This window comes from Corythoichthys intestinalis, chromosome 5 (assembly GCF_030265065.1).
Source record: "Corythoichthys intestinalis isolate RoL2023-P3 chromosome 5, ASM3026506v1, whole genome shotgun sequence".
Taxonomy (NCBI): Eukaryota; Metazoa; Chordata; class Actinopteri; order Syngnathiformes; family Syngnathidae; genus Corythoichthys; species Corythoichthys intestinalis.
In genome coordinates, this window is record NC_080399.1 from 35411080 (window position 1) to 35431778 (window position 20699).

General features: G+C 41.5%; 1 protein-coding gene across 3 annotated transcripts in view; it reads left to right on the forward strand.

The window, feature by feature from the left end:
- LOC130916373 (tetraspanin-18-like) overlaps positions 1–20699 on the forward strand; it is a 91115-nt gene that overhangs the window by 60940 nt on the left and 9476 nt on the right. For 2 of the 3 annotated variants that reach the window (XM_057837056.1, XM_057837058.1), the window contains one exon: positions 7269–7439. The exons of the other annotated variant lie outside the window; for it this stretch is intronic. In XM_057837056.1, the coding sequence (XP_057693039.1) occupies positions 7269–7439 (171 nt within the window). The remainder of the gene's footprint in view (positions 1–7268; positions 7440–20699) is intronic. 3 annotated transcript variants of the gene reach the window in all.

Here is a 20699-nt window from a genome sequence, read left to right on the forward strand (position 1 = left end):
TTGCTTTTACGCCAAACATATCGTTTTGCATTGTGGCCAAAAAGTTCAATTTTGGTTTCATCTGACCAGAGCACCTTCTTCCACATGTTTGGTGTGTCTCCCAGGTGGCTTGTGGCAAACTTTAAACGAGACATTTTATGGATATCTTTGAGAAATGGCTTTCTTCTTGCCACTCTTCCATAAAGGCCAGATTTGTGCAGTGTACGACTAATTGTTGTCCTATGGACAGACTCTCCCACCTCAGCTGTAGATCTCTGCAGTTCATCCAGAGTGATCCTGGGCCTCTTGGCTGCATCTCTGATCAGTTTTCTCCTTGTTTGAGAAGAAAGTTTGGAAGGACGGCCGGGTCTTGGTAGATTTGCAATGGTCTGATGCTCCTTCCATTTCAATATGATGGCTTGCACAGTGCTCCTTGAGATGTTTAAAGCTTGGGAAATCTTTTTGTATCCAAATCCGGCTTTAAACTTCTCCACAACAGTATCTCGGACCTGCCTGGTGTGTTCCTTGGTTTTCATAATGCTCTCTGCACTTTAAACAGAACCCTGAGACTATCAGAGCAGGTGCATTTATACGGAGACTTGATTACACACAGGTGGATTCTATTTATCATCATCGGTCATTTAGGACAACATTTGCTGCACTGTAAGTAAAGGGGCCGAATAATATTGCACGCCCCACTTTTCAGTTTTTTATTTGTTAAAAGTTTAAATTATCCAATCAATGTTGTTCCACTTCACGATTGTGTCCCACTTGTTGTTGATTCTTGACAAAAAAATTAAATTTCATATCTTTATGTTTGAAGCCTGAAATGTGGTGAAAGGTCGCAAGATTCAAGGGGGCCGAATACTTTTGCAAGGCACTGTATATGAGCCTACGATCAGAATGACTAAGTTGGCTATAAATACATAATGAGCATTCATTATTAAATGTTTATTTTCCTTGTGGTGCATTCTATGGAGGTGACGCACGACTTAACTACTTGTTGTCCAATACTGCCTTGTTTAACGTCATTACAATATTAATGAATTAAAGAAATACAATAAAGAAATCTAAATTTTGATGTCATTTGTATTTTGGAGATTCGAAAACAACAAAAAATAGAATGCGCATAAGGTGCCCCTTATCTGGGCAACAAACACTGTGCAACAAAACGCAGAATGCATTTGTATATACGTAATCGGAGTTCACGTACCTGCATAAAAGTGAGTGTTAATATAGATCACATCACACGACTCATCACAAAGTATGCTGCCGCTGAATTAATGTCCTTGATTTGCTAATTGATGAAGTAGCCTGCCATTTTTATGGCCCTTTCCTTCACTCGCTTAGTGCGAGATGCAGGTATTTGATTTTCTGCATTCCCTGTGTAATTTTTGAAGTCTGCAAATGGCTCTTCTGATGGAGGAAGTCGGTGTGATGTCACGATGACGTCACCTCGCTTAGCAACGTGTCGCCATTTTGCGAAGGGGGCACCATTGACAAATGTCTGAAATTCATATATTTCAGGTGTGTTTTGCGTCTTTTTTCATAAAAACTTAAACATGGCTTACTATTATCACAAGTCACTGCTGACAGACGCGAGGAGGCGATGCAATTTAAAATTATTGTGTATTGGCTTGCAAATCTCTGCATACAAAGTCGCAGCTGATAGCTGAATGAACAATCCAAAGGAATGGCCTGCAATCCAAAGGAATGGCCTGCAGTGGAGTAATTACATGGAATATGTACTGTGTGGAATTAAGAAAACTGGCACTATATACGGAGTGATTATTTCTGCCGAAACCGGTAATTCGCCTCCAAGTGTTATTTAGCCGTGAACACGTCACGGCAAAATAACCAATTCCACCAGGCCAATAATATACTGATTGTTTAATCCAGTAATAAAATGTCTGCTGCAAGCGTAATTGTGCTTGGATTTAGGTTGCCACAGGCGAGAACAGTCCACGGAACCGTCTTTTACTGTTCCTCAGCCATTTCTTTCTCCTTTTCTTCTCACGAAGAATGAAGAACTTCAAATGTGGCACAAACTCTTCCTTGTGTGACAACCCGCAACACAGCAACATTTAGTCATTCTGACGGAAAAAAGACCACAAATAAGACGAAAGTTCAACGCGTTTGTATTACCATGCACCACAGAGCAACTGCTTGTGTTTTTTGCCCCGTTTTCAATATGGCGACGCTTTGTTGTGGCTGGTGACATCATTAATGCCCGGATGTCCGACTTCTATATGTTGATGAATGACTCCCCATCTGTGAACAGTTTTCTACGCTTTATTTATCCCGGGTTGCAACAAAACATGAATCAGTAGTGGGGTTTGGAGATGCAATCCACTTTTTAAATCTATTTTTGCACTACTATATGCAATCGCACTTACTGGGTACTCGGCTGCAAATGTCTTTTGTGATTTGACAACTTCTCGCTGGAGAGCAAACATTCAGAAATCCTTCTGCATTGGCAATGAATGCAATTGATTCAGCCAAAGAAAGTTTGAATCATCCATTGTCCTCAGTTTTTTTTTTCTTTTCCTCTTTGGAATCCGTGTCCCATCATATAGACGCCGGTGTTGTTCTTTTTACAACAGCCGCCCTGCTGATAGAAATGTGCGTCGTAGGCTGTGATGCAAATCTTCGCTGAAAGGAATGTTGAAATGGGTAAAATGATGAGTGGTCAGATGACTTTTGTAAACGCTGCCTTTATTTTGGCTTAACAAGACTCGGGCACAATACAGCACGTGCGGTGATGCGAGCTCCAACAACGGCCTCATAGTGCTGCCGTGTATCTGCCGAGCTGCCATAAAGCGACTGTCGTGAGTGCCGCAAATGTAAAAAGTGTTACACAAAATTTATTTTACACATTTTTACAGCATTGGAAAATAAGATTGCTTGTGTAATGTTTGTCCTCCTACAGAAACAATGTTCAAACAAATATATTTCCTTACCCCATCATTTTTCCATTTTCAAACATTTTTGAAACGCTAAAGAACCGCATGCGGCTCTCAAAACACAGGTTGCTGTACCCCGGTTTAACGGGAAGAAAAATGGACTGGCACATTTAGCAAGTGAAAAGGGGTAAATGTAAGTGTGAAGTAACCCTACTCAGGTAAACTGTTAGTAAAAAGCATTGCTTTGTAAAACTACTCTTAGAAGTAAATTTTCTCAAAATGTTACTCAAGTAAATAACAGAAAATGTAACGCATTACTGCCCACGTCTGATAATAAAAATAGTTCACTAAATAATGTAGAGTCGATTCTATCGTTAAAACATATGGGAAGAATATTTATATCTGAAAAACAACTCCTATAACAAAAATGCATGAAAGGATACTACAGTGATCCCTCGCTACTTCACGGCTCAAACTTCGTGCCCTCAGTCTATCGCGTTTTTTTTTTTTATATTAAAAAAAAAAAATACGGATGAGCTGTCCCACGCCGACCATGTAGTCAGTCTCATTATCGCTCCTTCCCTCTCTCTCTCTCTTCCTGCCCATTGTTTCCCCAGGCAAGCAGTGCACGTGCACTGGAGTTGCTTATTAAACTTTAACTCAGTCACACGCTTCTGAAGCGCCGCACACGTCAATTGTTGTTTAACTTGTCAAACAGTTATTTTGGCAACTCATTGTGTGTATGTGAGAGGTTTTGGTACGAGACTCTGTGCGCATTGGGGGAGCGAGAGGGTTGGGTCGGTGGCGGGAATAAATGTGTGTATGACGACGTTCGAGGCAGCCGGATGTGTTGCGATCGTGGCAATAAACGCCACCAAATGTAAAAGTTGATTTTAAAGCAAAGCATTTTGTGACTATTGTTGTTTAAAAATAATTCGGAGGGACCGTAACATTTTTTAACTTATCATGATTATTGCATTTGAAGTGCTTAAAAATCATTATTACAATACAGTGTAAACAGTGGGGCAGATAAGTATTTAGTCAACCACTAATTGTACAAGTTCTCCCACTTGAAAATACCAGAGAGGCCTGTAATTGTCAACATGGATAAACCTCAACCATGAGAGACAGAATGTGGAAAAAAAAAACTGAAAATCACATTGTTTGAATTTTAAAGAATTTATTTGCAAATCATGGTGGAAAATAAATATTTGGTCAATACCAAAAGTTTATCTCAATACTTTGTAATGTACTCTTTGTTGGCAATAACGGAGGCCAAACGTTTTCTGTAACTCTTTATAAGCTTTTCACACACTGTTGCTGGTATATTGGCCCATTCCTCCATGCAGATCTCCTCTAGAGCAGTGATGTTTTGGGGCTGTCGTTGGGCAACACGGACTATCAACGCGCTCCACAGATTTTCTATGGGGTTGAGATCTGGAGACTGGCTAGGCCACTCCTAGACCTTGAAATGCTTCTTACTTGCTGATGGAAGATGATTTTCACTCAATCTCTCGATACATGGCCCCATTCATTCTTTCCCTTACACAGATCAGTCGTCCTGGTCCTTTTCCTGAAAAACAGCCCCAAAGCATGATGTTTCCACCCCCATGCTTCACAGTGGGTATGGTGCATTTCAGTATTCTTTTTCCTCCGAACACGAGAACCTGTGTTTCTACCAAAAAGTTCTATTTTGGTTTCATCCGACCATAACACATTCTCCCAGTCCTCTTCTGGATCATCCAAATACGCTCTAGCGAACCGCAGACGGGCCTGGATGTGTACTTTCTTCAGCAGGGGGACACGTCTGGCAGTGCAGGATTTGAGTCCCTGGTGGTGCATTGTGTTACTGATAGTAGCCTTTGTTACTGTGGCCCCAGCTCTCTGTAGGTCATTCACTAGGTCCCGCCTGTTTGGTTCATTTTGACGCCATGGGGTGAGGAGGGAAAGTCCGTGTTGCCCAACGACAGCCCCAAAACATCACTGCTCTAGAGGAGATCTTCATGGAGGAAAAAGCCAAAATACTAGCAGCAGTGTGTGAAAAGCTTATGAAGAGTTACAGAAAACGTTTGGCCTCCGTTATTGCCAACAAAGAGTACATTACAAAGTATTGAGATGAATTTTTGGTATTGACCAAATACTTATTTTCCACCATGATTTGCAAATTAAATGCTTTAAAAATCAAACAATGTGATTTTCAGGTTGTTGTTTTTTTCCACATTTTGTCCCTCATGATTGAGGTTTACCCATTTTGACAATTACAGGCCTAATATTTTCAAGTGGGAGAACTTGCACAATTAGTGGTTGACTAAATACTTATTTGCCCCGTTAAAATTTTTCAGACGTATGGGATACTTAGATTTCCATTCTCTGTGTTAAGTAGCTAAACGGGAGAGGCTAAAAAAAAAAAAAAGTGCACTCATAATTTAATGCAAAAAGGTTGCTTGAAAGTTTTTGAGACAATTTGAGCATCCCGAGAAGTTGGTAGTAATATGTCCCTACCTTCCCAATATAAACCTACGCCCTTGGATCAAATCCATCTAAGAACAGAAGAAGTGGAAATGGTACAATTGTGTACATTTCATCGTAATCCACTCAGCCGTTTGAGAGCCCATCGCAAACGAACACCCCCCCCCCACACACACACACGCAGATTTCTAAGTATCCATTTATATATCTGAAACCATCCTGCAGAATGTTTTGCATTTTAAAGTGCATGTAACATGACAAAAAAATCTGAAATGGCATTGTTATTTGGAATTAAAATCATTTTGAGACGATTGCACCATATACAACAATTTAAATCTGCCGTATAGCGCCTGTCATTATTGCGCTCCGGCGCCTCCATCTTGATGACATAAGAGAATGAGTGATTTCAGCGGATTAAGCATTGAGCCAAATGGAGGAGGAAGCGATTTTCTGAAATTCTGGTTTAAGTCTGGATTTTTCGAACGATATTGTCGATCTAGAGGAAGTATGTGAAATGCAGCCATATACTGTATATATGAGTCGTATTTGGATGAAGAGGAAGATTCAGGAGAAAAAGGCGACAGAGGCAATGAATAGGAGGCTGATGACTAGACCAGACTGCAAAATGTCATCAATGTTTTTGTTTCTCCTACAATACTTTGACTGGATGTAAGTATTTTTTTCCCTGATTGCTAAGTAAATAATAATGAAAAATAACAGTGTTGTGCCAAATGGAATATGAAATATTAAAAATGCCATTATTCCGTACGACAGAGCTCAATTACTGCATAAAGGTCAAAATAAACCTCCTGAACGGTATTTTATGCCACCGGAGTTAGTCCGGCTCTTGTCATTTCTCTGCGGGGTCTCGGAGACTGAGGAAGTAGCGTAAACAAAAGAAGAGGGTCCGAGCTAGGTTACATGCTAACTCGAATCAAGCCAAGTGATTCCTTGCTTTTCGAACATGAAAAATCACACAAAAGTACCACGACTAAAGTCAGACACGGCGAGAGGTGGTCAGAGGTGCCGAGTTTTTGGCTCGTCGTTGCACCTGCTGCAGCCCCGGCAGGCAGCCGGGCGCCCGCTGACATTGCCCTCGGTCTGGTGAGACATGACTGCTCGTCGCCGTGGGCGCAACCAGGGAATGAAAGCCGAAAATTTTAGGTGGCGCATTCTAGGTCGACAAACCGGACAATATCGAAGCGCATGTCTTCCTGGGCCCAAGCCGAGTAGAGCGCTCTCTAGGCGGGCACTCGAAGAGGGCTTAGGTGGGTGGAAGTCTCAACACAAGAACCGGAAACGAGAGTGGGGGGCTCTCCGGGCAAGGGCGATCCCACCTTAATCGTTCGGCGACCATAGTGAGCAACAAGCCGCCGGTCACCCAAGGGAGGCAGCCACTCCCGCCTTCTCGGACGACAGGGAGCATTGTCACCCATAAAATGCAAGCCACCTCCTTAATAAAATGTGTGCCATGATCCTAGTTTTTGACATAATACAGTATAAATCATGTCACTTATTCACTTCCTTGTGTATCCAATGGTTCCTCGATTGTCGGAGTTGTGTTGCCCATTCTTCGCGGTGAACAGGATCTTTTGGAAAACCAAAAATGCTCACACCACTCTCCCTGGTATAGCAACAAAAGCCTGCGTCACTTGAAAAATAAATTAGGAATCTGCAGTCCTGCATACAATAGTAGGGCTGTATGGTGGAGATGATGTTATATATTGACGTCACATTCGCCTTCCTCCTCAAAGCCAAAAGTCACTCATTTTTACGGTGCGGGATTTAGAAAGTGCTTCCACACACATCCAAGCAGTCCATTTTATTCAGGAGCATAAAATAAACATGCTTTCGTGTGTCACATGCACTTTAAGTTAAAAAATGTTTGTGTTGTCATTGTGTTGTTTTTTTTCTCAGTACAAATGCTGTGGCATAGGTACTGCTTTTACGAAAAAAGAGGCAGCAGCAGCAGCAAGTGCATCAGAAAGTCGAGCATCAGCAACAGAACCTGCATCAATACCCGCTCCAAAGTGCTGTCGAATTGAGGATGAACAAATGTGCCAAACTGAGTTCAAAGAACATCCTGGGGTACTTTCTGTTTGTCAATCTGAACTACCTGTTGGTGTGATGATGTGACAGGCAGCTGATTAGTGCTGATTCCTCATTGCCTGGTCGGTTATTTTCCCTGATGCAATAAATTCAACATTGCAAATTATGATGGCAAATGAAATGAATGGTAGTTTTAGGCCTTTTAGTTTTTGACAAGAATCCAAATGAGTGTCAAGGGAGAAACAATTTATAATTGAAAGCCTTGGAAAGAGTCCAAACCAAACTAACAACCTAATCGTTATCACTTTTCTAGGGGGAAAATAATCTGTTAACAAAACTAATTACAGTGGTACCTCGACATACGATCGCTTCGACACACGATCTTTTCAACATCCGACGTAAAATTTGATTCGCTATTCGTTTCTACATCCGAAGACATGCTCGAAATACGCCAGTTTATGACAGCGCCGCAGTTTGTTTTCAAGCAAAACGTATGCAAGGCGGATTTCCTGAAAAAAATCAACATGGGTTCCAAGAATAAGTGCAGGTTGTGAAAAAAAGGGAAAAGCTGAAGCTAACATTGAAATGAAGATGGAAATGATAGAAAAACATAAGCGGTGTCTGCGGGTCGTCGGCTTTAAAAATTTATTTCAGAACTTGTGCAACACAAAACATACCTATTGTCCTCCACAGCTGACACAAAGTAAAAAGTCCTCACTCTGTCACGTCAGCCACACGATGCGTTCAGATACACTACGCAAAACAAATCTGCCACATTAGAACCTGATTTGTTACATTATTAAGTATTTTAATTATTATTAGAATTATTATATTGTTGTTTTTTAATTCATAATTTATTTGTTTTGCTCTGTGTAATTGCTATTTGCAATTAAGAGTATGACAATATCGCGATATGGCGATATATCGCGATATTTTGCAACCGGATCAGTTATGGATATGCTCCCGCCAAGTATCGATACTGTTATTTTACATAATGGTCATACAATGGAGTCTGGATGCTGTAACCTGCTCAATGTTTGTTGAGCAATTCCTTGGTGATCCACTAGTGGCGCTCAAGAGTGGCGCAAGTCGAGAGAGGAAGCTGTGGGATGAAAAAAATAAAAAAGCTTCGAGAGAACGGTGGACGAAAAAGTGAGAAAAATATTTCTACAAATCACATGTATGGACACACTTGAGATTTTACACTAACAAGAAAGGAAGGTGAACAAGGGCTTTGCTGTGCAAGAATTGTCTTACAAAACTAAGGTTCACTGGAAAAACCATAATTATTCCCAGCCAATAGCAGCTGGTGACAAAGTGGAAGCCGGATTTCTTCACTGCTTCGCTTTCATCACTGAGGTAAAAAAGTTTTGCAATATAATGGATTTTTTTTAAATTTACATTTGGTGTTGTATGATATAAAATAACCCAGTACCCTAAATTGGATGAAAATGAATATCAACCAAGCCTATATGATATTACTGATTTATTGGATATTATTTGAGACCCACTTTCCATTATAAAAATGGTTTGAATAGCATTCAAGATGTATAAGGTGATGTGCATGTTAATTGATGTAGCCTACATTTTAAAAATGAGTATTTATTGCATCTTTAATTTCTATACATTCAATATTTTTTAATTCACCCATATTTAGTAGCTGATATTTTTTTGTTTTATCTTGTTTTTAAGGTGAGGAAGAATGAATCTACAATGCTGAAGCGGGTGGTGAAAGTGCTCAAATCAATGCTTATGGCAACAAAGGCCATATGTGAAGAAAAGAGACCCACCAATTCTATCATTGCCCTACTACAAGCTCAACTGCTGAAAAAAATTGAGATTGAAACTTTAAAAGAAATTAAGGGTGAGATATCAAGAGACATCACTGGTTTGTTCCCTCTATATGTGCAGGTACAAAATTTGCAGTAGATTTATATTTTACAGCAATGTTGCATAGAAAAGGTGTACCTTTTTAATAAATGACTTACAGTATATTTTTTTCTATTTTGAAATTTGAAATTTTCCATTTCAACAGTTGTACCGTAGAATATTAGGTATCAATTTTCTGACGAATATATCAATAATCGCTGTATCGTCTTATGGGAAAATCCTGCTCGACATACGACTATTTCGACTGACAAACAAGGTCCTGCACTTCGTATCTAGAGGTACCACTGTTTCACCTTTATTGTGATGAAATGCAAAAGGCATGTAGTTCAACCAAAAGCAACCTCAGAAGTAGCCCTTCATATTAAAAAATGGATTAAAAACATGTCTGTATATATGTAACAGTATATCCATTTCTATATTGTGATATATATTTTAAATATATTTTATTGCAATAAACGTAATACTAGAGATGACCTTATACAGATTTTTTTTTTTAACCTTCGATCCGATTGTTTTTCAAGATGTTTTGCTCATCCAATACAGTGATCCCTCGCTACTTCGCGCTTCAAACTTCGCACCCTCAATCCATTGCGGAGTTTTTTTCAATTAAAAAAAAAAAAAAAAAATGCAGTATTTAATAGAGCTCTCCCGATCCGATCATGTAGTCTCCTCTCTCTTGCTCCTGACGCTTTTCTTGGAAAGTTAACAATGATTGACAATTAAGGTTTGATCTTGCCAGAGACGCCGCATGCGTCAACATCATTTAACTTGTTAAACATTTGCTGTGGCAACTCATTCTTTGTAAGTGAGCATCTTGAGTGGATTTGAAGCATTTAATACAGATGAGCATTTTTCTACTTTTTTCTTTTTTTTTTTTTTTAATGGTTTGGGTTTGTTTTTCTTTAAAAAAAAAAAAAAAAAACTGACGGTACCATGTTTAAAACTTAATTATTAACATAATTATTATGTACATTTTTTTAAATTATTCTCTTTCCAATGAAAAATCTGAATAAATACATTGAACACACACACACAAAAATTGAGGGGGCACTACTATGTGGTTTTTTCAATTATCGCGGTGGATTCTGGTCTCTCTTAACCGCGAAAAATTAGGGATCAGTGTACTTGTATTTTCAAACTCAAAAACGAAAAAAAAAAAAAAATAAAGAAACCAGTAAATGACGAATTGTTTTTCATTAAAGTGAGCCCTGCAGGTACTGGCTCGAGAATTACTAGAAAAGAGTTTCAAATTGCACTTCATATTTAATTTTAGCTTTACTCTCCTCAAAATCTTTTCAATAACTTTCACTTCAAAGTTTGCATCCAAAAAGTTGTCTTAATGCTCACTTTTGTATGTAGATGCATCAATAGCATTGAGTTTCAGCAGATTTCACATCAGAGGATACCCTGGTGGCAGGGTGCATTTATTTAATCAAAGGATTTAAGAAAGTGTAAAACTCCTCATGGACCATTTCATCAGATTATTTCTGATATTTGTCAATATTTCATGCATAAGTCTGTCCTGAAGCTTTTTCTTATTAATATTATTTTAATTGCAATCGCTTTAATAAGTAAAATCATTCTAGTCTCCAAACGACAGGATTTGAAATTACACATGGTGTGATGACACACTATTTTATGTAAGCCCTGATCTCTGCAATCAATATTATTACACACCTGCTAATATCGGGAATGCTGAGCACTGAGAAAAGCTGTCTGGAGTGCCACTTCCCTGGTCTAAACTGTGCCATATTAGGTATACTGTCTGTAAAGCATCATTTACATGAATGTATGCGCAAGCTTGTTACCATCCACTCCACTGACTGCAAATTTAAGATTCACTATGTAGCATTGATGGCCAAAAATGGTACTGCAGCTACATCAAATTATTGACTAGCACAAAATGCCCTCCTACGGTGGCCGAGAGGTGTCTGATGAAATGCAAAGTCCAAACACATTGCAAATGAGCACAAACCCCAATTGCAAACGCTTTGCAAAAGAAAAAAGCGCGAATGCAAACTGCCACAACACGTTCCCCAGTTCCTAAAGCGCGACTGCAAATTTGCAAAAGCACGAACCCCAATTGCCACAGCACGACAGCAAATGGCTCGCAGCACGAATGCAAACTGCCACAACACAATCCCCAATTCCTAAACTGAGATTGCGAATTGGCAAAAGCACAAACCCCAATTGCCACAACATGACAGCAAATGGCTCGCAGCACGAATGCAAACTGCCACAACATGATCCCCAATTCCTAAAGCACATTTGCAAATTGCCAATTGCCACAACACGACAGCAAATGGCTCGCAGCACAAATGCGAACTATCATAACACAATCCCCAATTCCTAAAGCGCGATTGCAAATTCGCAAAAGCACGAACCGCAATTGCCCCAACACGACGGCAAATGGCTTGCAGCAGGAATGCAAAAGGCTCGCAAGACGAATGCAAAGACAGCACAACACAACTAGCACAACAGCGAAAACCTGCAGCACGACGGGAAGCCGATGACCCAGAAGTAAAAAAAAAAAATTTTTTTAAATTGAGAAATTAATTTCGAGCGGTGATGTCACTCGCAGCACAACAGCAAAATATTGCTATATGTGCTTTGTGACCATCTCTACGGGACTCCGTGAAGTTGCCCCCCCCCCCCCATCAGACACAAATTTATATAAAAATGAATCTTTTGTGCTGGTTTGTGCTGCAATGGTTTTGTAGATACAGTATTATGCTTTTATTGAGATATTAATTTCAAGTGGTGACGTCACTCGTAGCTTTTCCTTAACTTAGCTCCCGCGGCTAATGGAACGTACCAACTCTCTCATTAACAGAGGGGTGCCCATACAGCTAGCACGAACATAGCACAAACGAATGGCACCACTTCGGAAGTAAATGAAGGGCTTAGAGGGACGTCATCACTCGAAATTAATATCTCAAGCCCCCCAATTTACAGCAAATGTACCCGAATTTGTTTGAAGTACAGTGCTCTTAATTTGCAACTCATTGTTCATCGTGTAACCGTGAGTTAGTCTCTGTGTCCCAGGGTATGCTGGTCTCAAAATAAAGCAACAATTAAACGTCCATGGCCGTCACAGCATGAAATAACTTTATCTGTCATTGACCTCAGGGTTTGAGTTGATCGAGTCAAGCTATTGCTCCTTCCTTCAAAACATGGCAGCGATTGTTGAGTGAGCTCTCTCGGATTTAAAGGGCAGCTGAAGTGCTTTTCGGATTTTGGTGTAATTTTACAACTTTAAACTTTGGACAAGTTCTCCAAAACAATAATATCATTATTTCTGCGTAATTGCAAGGATAATTTGCGTTTTTTGTTGTTGTTTTTTTTTTTAAAGTTTTTTTGCACTCCGTTAATGGTCCCTTCCCAAACCCGGAAGTGTGACGTAAATTCCCCGACGCAACAGAAGACTATCCACAGCGAGCATAGCAGCAACAACGATATCAGTGATATTTCCACCAAAGGTAACCGTTCAGGATTGCTCTTTCGTGACGCTATCAATGGCAAAGGCTTCCAGGAAAGATGATCGTCAGATGACGACGATTTACTTGACACAGCAGACATTGTCATAACACCAATTGACAGCTCGACACTTCACGAATGCGAGAGTGGTAAGCCTATGTCCAGCATCGTGATTTTCCTATTAGAAAAAAATGCGATTACGATGGTTGTAAATATTTTCCATGCTCTCCACATTGCTGAAACTGGATATTAGATGATAGGACAGCTCCAACCCATCTAAATATGGTAAAGCAAGCCCAAATGTGGCTAAATAAATGATTTATGGGATTGATTTTATTTTTCAAAATAAATGACAAAACAATTTTATTTTCCAGGTGTAGCTGTAAACTTTCAAGTAATTACCCTTCCATGAGAACGCCTGTGTCGTCAGGAGAACGCAGACGTGTGAGCCAAACTTGAGGAGACTGAAGCACTGACAAGTTTTAGGAAAAAGTTGGCAAAGTCGAGGTGGACCAAAGTGCGACCAGGAAACGGAAGTGGAGTGAAGGGGTTTTATTGAACAATGGCTATGGCTGTGGATGTGGCTCAGGCAGTGGCTGTGGCTGCGAGGGCTTGAAGGGGGGGTGTCCACGGGTGTTTGGCAGAATCATCTGGCACCTGCTTACTGCCCAGGCCGCTCCTTAAAAGCAGTGGTTTTTTTTTTTTTTTTTTTAGAAGCAGTGTTGATTGTGATGAGCTGCAGTTGCACTCCCAGGTCTGCCAAGGTTGAACTCATGCCAAATAAAACAGGAAGTGTAACAACAATAAAAGCCAGTAGAGGGGAGTGTGGGCTAGGACCACCACAGTACCCCCCCCCCCCCCCAACGGATGCCACCTGGCGGCCTGCCTGGCTTCCCTGGGTTAGCAGCATAGAAGTCCCGCAAGAGTGACGGTTCCAAAACAAGGCTACGGCATGACCACTCTTCAGGGCCATACCCCACCCAGTCCACCAGAAACTGGAACCCACGGCCGCAAGGCCGGACATCAAGAAGCTTGGAGACCGCAAATGCGGGGTGGCCATCAATGAGAAGGTGCTGGGGAGGTGCAACGGCAGGAGGAGAAGGGAAACGTGAAAGGGTGGACATTCATGGATGCTGGGAGGTCCAACCGAACGGCATATGGGTTGATGATCTTTGGTATTTTGTAAGGGACCGCGAAGCGGTGGGCAAGTTGGCGTGACTTTACCTGCAGTGGGAGGTCCCGGGCGGACAACCAGACCTCCTGTCCCACCCTGTATTCTGGGGCTGGTGAACGATGGAGATCGGCCAGTCTCTTGTTTTTCTCGGCGGTGCGAACGAGGGCAGCCCTTACAGTCTTCCAGATTTCCCTAATCCTGCTGACATGGTCCTTCACAGCAGGAACGGCTATTTCCTTTTCCTGCTCTGGGAACAACCGAGGCTCAAAGCCATTACAAGCCATGAAAGGGGACATACCAGTTGCCGAGCAGATGAGCGAATTATGGGCATACTCAATCCATGGAAGGGGTCGGCTTTTTCCGTATGGCCGTTGACCACGGTCTGAAAGGATGTCTAAAGGGAGGCCATGAAGCCTGAAAACATGCTTGACCAAGAGATTGGCGGTTTCAAGAGCAGAGGGTAGTTTGGGAAGGGGAACATGGTGAACAGACTTGGAAAAACGATTGATAATGGTAAGGATAACTGTGTTACCTTCAGAGGGAGGCAGACCGGTTACAAAATCAAGTGCGATGTGGGACCACGGTCGACTGGGAACAGGGAGAGGGCATAAAAGACCAGCAGGTGGCTGATGGGAGGCCTTCCCTCAAGCAAAGACCGTGCAGGCATTGACAAAGTTACGGGCATTTTTGGCCATACCAGGCCACCCGAACGATTGTCGGAGGAAACAGAGTGTTCTATGGACCCCAAGGTGGCAGGTTAGCTTGGACGAATGGCTCCATTCCAGGACTTGAGACCGCACACCAGATGGGTCATATAGGCGGTTTGGGGGACCGTTTCCTGGATGCTGATCAGCCTTCTGAGCTTCCCTGACCAGTGATGTGATCTCCCATCTAGCTGCACCGACCATGCAGGCTGAAGGAAGAATGGGCCCAGGGTCTTCTGTGTCCAGATGGGGAGAATGTATCCATGATAGTGCATCAGGTTTGCCATTCTGTGAACCAGGGCGGTATGATAGTGTAAAATCGAACCGGGAAAGGAACAGTGACTAGCGGGCTTGTCGGGGGTTAAGACCCTGTGCGGATTGGATGTAGGAGAGGTTCTTGTGATCCGTCCTGATTAAGAATGGGATTTTAGCGTCTTCCAGCCAGTGACGTCATTCCTGCAGGGCCAAACCAACCGCCAGCATTTCGTGGTTGCCCACATAATAATTTCTCTCGGCAGGGCTCAACCAAAAAAAAGCACATGGATGCAATTTCTGGGTAGTCGGGTCCCGCTGGGACAAAATAGCCCCTACTCCAGTGTCTGATGCATCCACTTCCACCACAAACTGGCGTGAGGTGTCAGGGTGTTTGAGGATAGGGGCAGAGGTGAAGAGGGACTTCAAACGGGAAAAACCCTTACCGGCGGCTTCAGACCAGGCAAAGGGGATTTTTGTGGAAGTAAGTTGGGTCAGAGGGAGTGCCACCTTGCTGTAGTCCCTAATGAAGCGACGATAGAAATTGGCAAAGCCCAAGAATCTCTGTAGTTCTTTGCGGGTACTGGGAGTAGGCCAGTCAACGACTGCCTTTATCTTTATCGGGTCTGGTTTGAGTTGGCCCTGGGCGATGATGTAGCCCAAAAAGCTCACGGACAACACATGGAACTCGCACTTTACAGGTTAACAAAAATCCGCTACTCCAAAAGTTGCTGTATGACCATCCTGACGTGATGGCGATGCTCCTCTAGGGAATAAACACAAAACGATTCAGAACGTCCCTGAAGGTCGTTCATGAGTCTTTGAAAGACAGCGGGGGCATTTGTTAGACCAAAGGGCATTACTAGGTATTGAAAATGACCAAGTGGAGTGTTGAACGCAGTCTTCCACTCGTCCCCCTCACGGATTCGGACGAGGTGATATGCAGTTTGGAGCTCCAGCTTGGTGAACGACCTGGCGTGACTGAAGGGCTCAAAAGAAGGGTCACTTAGAGGCAAAGGGTACTTGTCCTTTATTGTTATCTGATTTAGCCGGCGGTAATCAATACAAGGCCGGAGCCCGCCATCCTTCTTGCCCACGAAGAAGAAGCCTTCGCCGACAGGGGAGGAGGAAGGACGAATGATACCAGAGGCCAAGGAGTCTGTGATATAGTCTCCCAGAATCATCTGGCACCTGCTTACTGCCCAGGCCGCTCCTTAAAAGCAGTGTTGATTGTGATGAGATGCAGGTGCACTCCCAGGTCTGCCAAGGTTGAACTCATGCCAAATAAAACAGGAAGTGTAACATCAATAAAAGCCAGTAGAGGGGAGTGTGGGCTAGTACCACCCTCGACAGGGGCATTTATTAAATTAAAAAAACAAACCATAAATTGTAAACAACATTGACATATTTTTTTGACTGTTTAATGTATTCTATTGGTATATAATATATCGTAATTACATTACATTCTGAAACAATATTCAATCGGCCAGAATAATAACAGATTTATGTTGAATCAACATCATCTTTCACTGTCAGATTGTGACACAACATAGAAAGCTAAGCTATACCAAGCAATGACGCACATCAAAGAACATACAGGGTGACCCCAAAAAAAGATTAAACTGCCATAATACAACTTAAATGCCATGTTTATTCAGCTTAGAATTAGAATTGAATCACAAATTATACATTATTGTAAAGAACATGTACAGTACACTCTATTTTTCAATGTGTCCTCCCTTAAAGTGCATGTGACACGAAAAAGCATGTTTATTTCATAATACACGCAGTATTTTATGCCCTTGAATGATATGGACCACTTGGATGTGTGTGGAAGCGATCGCTATATTTATTTAGTTTTTTGAATCCCGCGCCATGAAAATGAGTGACTTCCGGGTTCGGTCTTGCATTGAGGAGGAGGGCGCTGTGACGTGTACGGTAGAAGATGTCCTCTTCACTATACAGTGTACTGTTGTGTATGAGGACGAAGGATTCAGCTGATTTTGCGGATTAATACGTTTATTTTTCGCATCACGCCAGCCAAACGGCTGCAGAAAAATCATTCTGTATGAGGGAGACGCGTATGCACCTTTATGGAGTTTCGAAATGTTCCCATTCACCGTGGATATTTACTGTGGGACCATTGGACTTACGAGGAAGTGAGTAAACATCTTGTTTTGTATTATGTCAAATACGAATACAGCGATTACAAAGTAAACACTACAAACTTCCTTTAAATAATGGACTACTTACGTTTGATCATTGATAGGCATGTAAAAAGCTCTCCTCATGCTCATTAGCAGAACGTTAGCTGCACAACAACTCCAGCCACCCTCCTCCGGGGAACGAACTGTAAATTGCTCTCCGCCGGGCGGTTTGCCGATCCGTGAAGACAATCAACAACCGGGTCGCCATGTCAAATGAATCCAGGCTAGTTATGTGTGATTTTCCGCTTCGAAGACTTTGAAACATCACTCGGTTCGGGTTAGCATGTCGGCTAGCTGTCACGCCTTCTGGTTTGTTTACATTCTCCGAAGCCGGGGAAGGGAAATGACATATGTCCGATTTAGGTGTCATAAAATATCGTCTGGGAGGTGCGACAGTAAAGGTGAAGTCGACAGTTTTGACCATTATGGAGTAATTTTGCCATGTCGTCCTGAATAAATGCATTTTTATTATTTCATATTCCATTCAGCACAAGACTGTTATTTGTCATGACCATGCCCTTTATTTAGCAATTGGGGAAAATAATTGGATAAAAAGAATATCCTGTAAAAATATTGAAGTAAAGAGACAGAATCAATGACATATTGCCGCTCTCTTCGTCGCGTTTTCTTCGTTGTGAATAGTTCCCCCTCGACGGGCTGACTGGTCCTTCTCAAGCCATTTATATAGCTATTGGGGAAAAATACTTAATTAATAAGAAAATCCTGTAAAAATATTGGAGTAGAGAGACTGAAACAATGACATTTTGCGGCTCTCTTCGTCGCGTTTTCCTCGTTCTGAATAATTCCCCCTCAATGGGCTGAATAGTAAAACCGATGAGCCGAGTCTACCGCTGACGTCATCCACTTCTTGGGGACGCTAAAGCCCTATAATGGTAGGCGTGGCTAACCGGCAGATTAAAAGACTAATTTCTCGTCATCTGCGTTTTGCTAAATTGTTGTATATAGTCGAATCGTCTCATCTAATTCACATAATAATGCCATTGACTTTTTTTCTCGTGTCGTATGCTCTTTAAGTGTCACAACACCCTCCAGGCGCCTGCGGAACGCTTGACAGGTCTTTATGTAGGATGCTGTCATCTTTTCCCAAGATCTAACAATGGACCTCTCCAAGGCTGCCACAGAAAGGGTGTGGCTTCTTACAGGCACTGTCCTCCACAGTTGCCCATATGCTATAATCCAGGGGATTGAGATCTGGACTCTGGGGTGGCCACATATCACCTTATCAATCAACTTTTTGGTCCGCACAGATCGGCAAGTCCAGACCCAGGTTTTCGTGAGGCTGTTCCAGTATCTTTCAGCTTCTTTTTAATTTTGTAGAATGCACATCTCGATATTCCCAGATTTGCTGCAATCTCAGTAGGTGTCAGACCGGCACGCTGCAATTCAGGTACAGCTAAAGTTTTCTTCATTTTCAGCAGAAGCACAGGAATTGTAGAGACGAGATTACCAGCTGCATTGAGTGACCTTAATGAATCACTTAAGCATGACAACCTATTTAGATATATTTCAATGGCTTTTAAACAAGCAGTCAACTGAGTAACTTTTTTTTGGGTCACCCTGTACATTTAGTAAGCAGCACAAAGTTAGCAATGGACTAGCGCAATATTGAAAAATGATCATGGCAAAAGACTGAGAAGCAGTTTAGAGTGGAAAAATGTATTTACTCTTTTCTGTAGCACCAATTGTCTTCTCTAAACAAAGCAATAAATCATAATTATTAAAATATGAAGGTAACTAGATTTTTCTTTCAAAAATGTGTACTTTATATATGACTAATTTATGATTTAATTTAATCAAAATTTGATTGGCGCTTATTTTTTATGTTTGGCATCCTCAAAAAAAATCACAGTAGCATGAAAGTATAGGATGAATCCAAATTTTAATTTAATAATTTTTAATAATAATTTCTTGGTGATCAAATAATAATAATGCCGCAGTCAAAGCGGCATCTATTTGACGCTATTGTTCCCTCTTCAAATAGGCAGACCTTGATGTTGATGCTGTAATACAATAGTCATTGTTTTATTGAGATGTTCTGTTTATCAACAGAACATCAAATTTTAGAATTTGAAAAGCCAGTAAGGGTCTACTTATGTCTCTGTAAAACCAAGGTTGCATTGTTGCAGGTTTTCAAAGCTGTCGTAGCTGAAATGATGAAAACTGTATGCATGCTCACAAAAACGGGCCAAATATTTGCAGGGAAGTTTTTTTGGGCCTAGAGTCTAGAGTGTTCCTGAGAGCAATTCATCGCTACACATCGAGATGGCATGACCAATCTCGCGAGTAAAACCCAGAAATTTTTTGCCCGTGTTTAGAGTGCTGGCGAGGCCCTCTGTAAGTTACGTCATTAGGTAGCGGTCGGCAGGAAAAACTACATGATCAAATTTTTTTTTTTTTTGGAGTTTTTGAGATAGCGAATGATGCATTTAATACAATTCAACCGAGTAAAACACTCAAGAACGAAATCCAAAAAGCTGTTCAGCTGCCCTTTAATGACGGTCATGAAAGGCTGATAAATGCTTCTGCGTTTCGGTGACGGCGGACCAATGCCGTTAACACAGACCTGATTTACGACCCTACGGCGTAGTCTGAGGTGCACCCTTACTGCGTTTGATGTAATTGTTGGAGGACTGTGATTGGTCCGCTCAGATTGTTGTTTCCGGTTCAGCACAACAACACCGCCGTTTTCAAACATTCGCAAATTTCTTCTGTCGTCTACGCTTCAACGTTTGTATTAACAACATTTGTTGTTCAATATTGATTAGCTGCAGCTGCAAATACACACGTTCCATCTCCGTTGCTATCAATGACCGGAGGAAAACTGTAGGAATTTGACAAGTCCCACAAAACCGTACAAAGACACTCCGCCGTCAACAGAAAACAGCAGAACACATTGACGCAGGAAATTCTGACCCTGAGCCTGTGGCTTACAAAACATGGCGATTTATTACCGTGGTCAGGCCTGCCTCCACAAGGAAAAGCGAAGTGGCTTCAGGGTGGAAGTCCCTTTATTAGACGGGGAGCTATCCAAGAATGGGTACTGGAACTATTTAATATGTGATTTGGGGGGAAAAAATGAATTCAATATCCAAGGATCGATCTACATCTGAGGCATACAAGACTACCCCAAGACTCGCACTAAAGTACTTTCATGAAATTCTGATGTGTGATTTCATTTTAAAAAAAAAAATTCATGCCGGTTAATGTTCATGTCAGTGCAGGGCCGGCCCAGGCCATTTGTAAAAATGAATTAAAATTGTAACTTTATGTGCGTCTTTCATGATTCTTGATCTCATAACTAATTAAATGACATTGTCATTATCTTAAATTGTACTTTTGGGGAAATCATCATTTTGTGAAGAGGACAGCACTCCACCTCCAATTCCAAGATACCTCTCAATAGCTCCTTTGAATCATCCAAAGTACAAAATAAAAGTAAAAAATTGAACAAAATTCAGCCGAGGAAAATATTTGTCAACAAAAACGTGCACTGTGGGGAGTGCGTAACTAATTAAGTAGATTCACCATAGGCTGATACATGGCATACTACTTGATAATAATGTCCGATATAAAT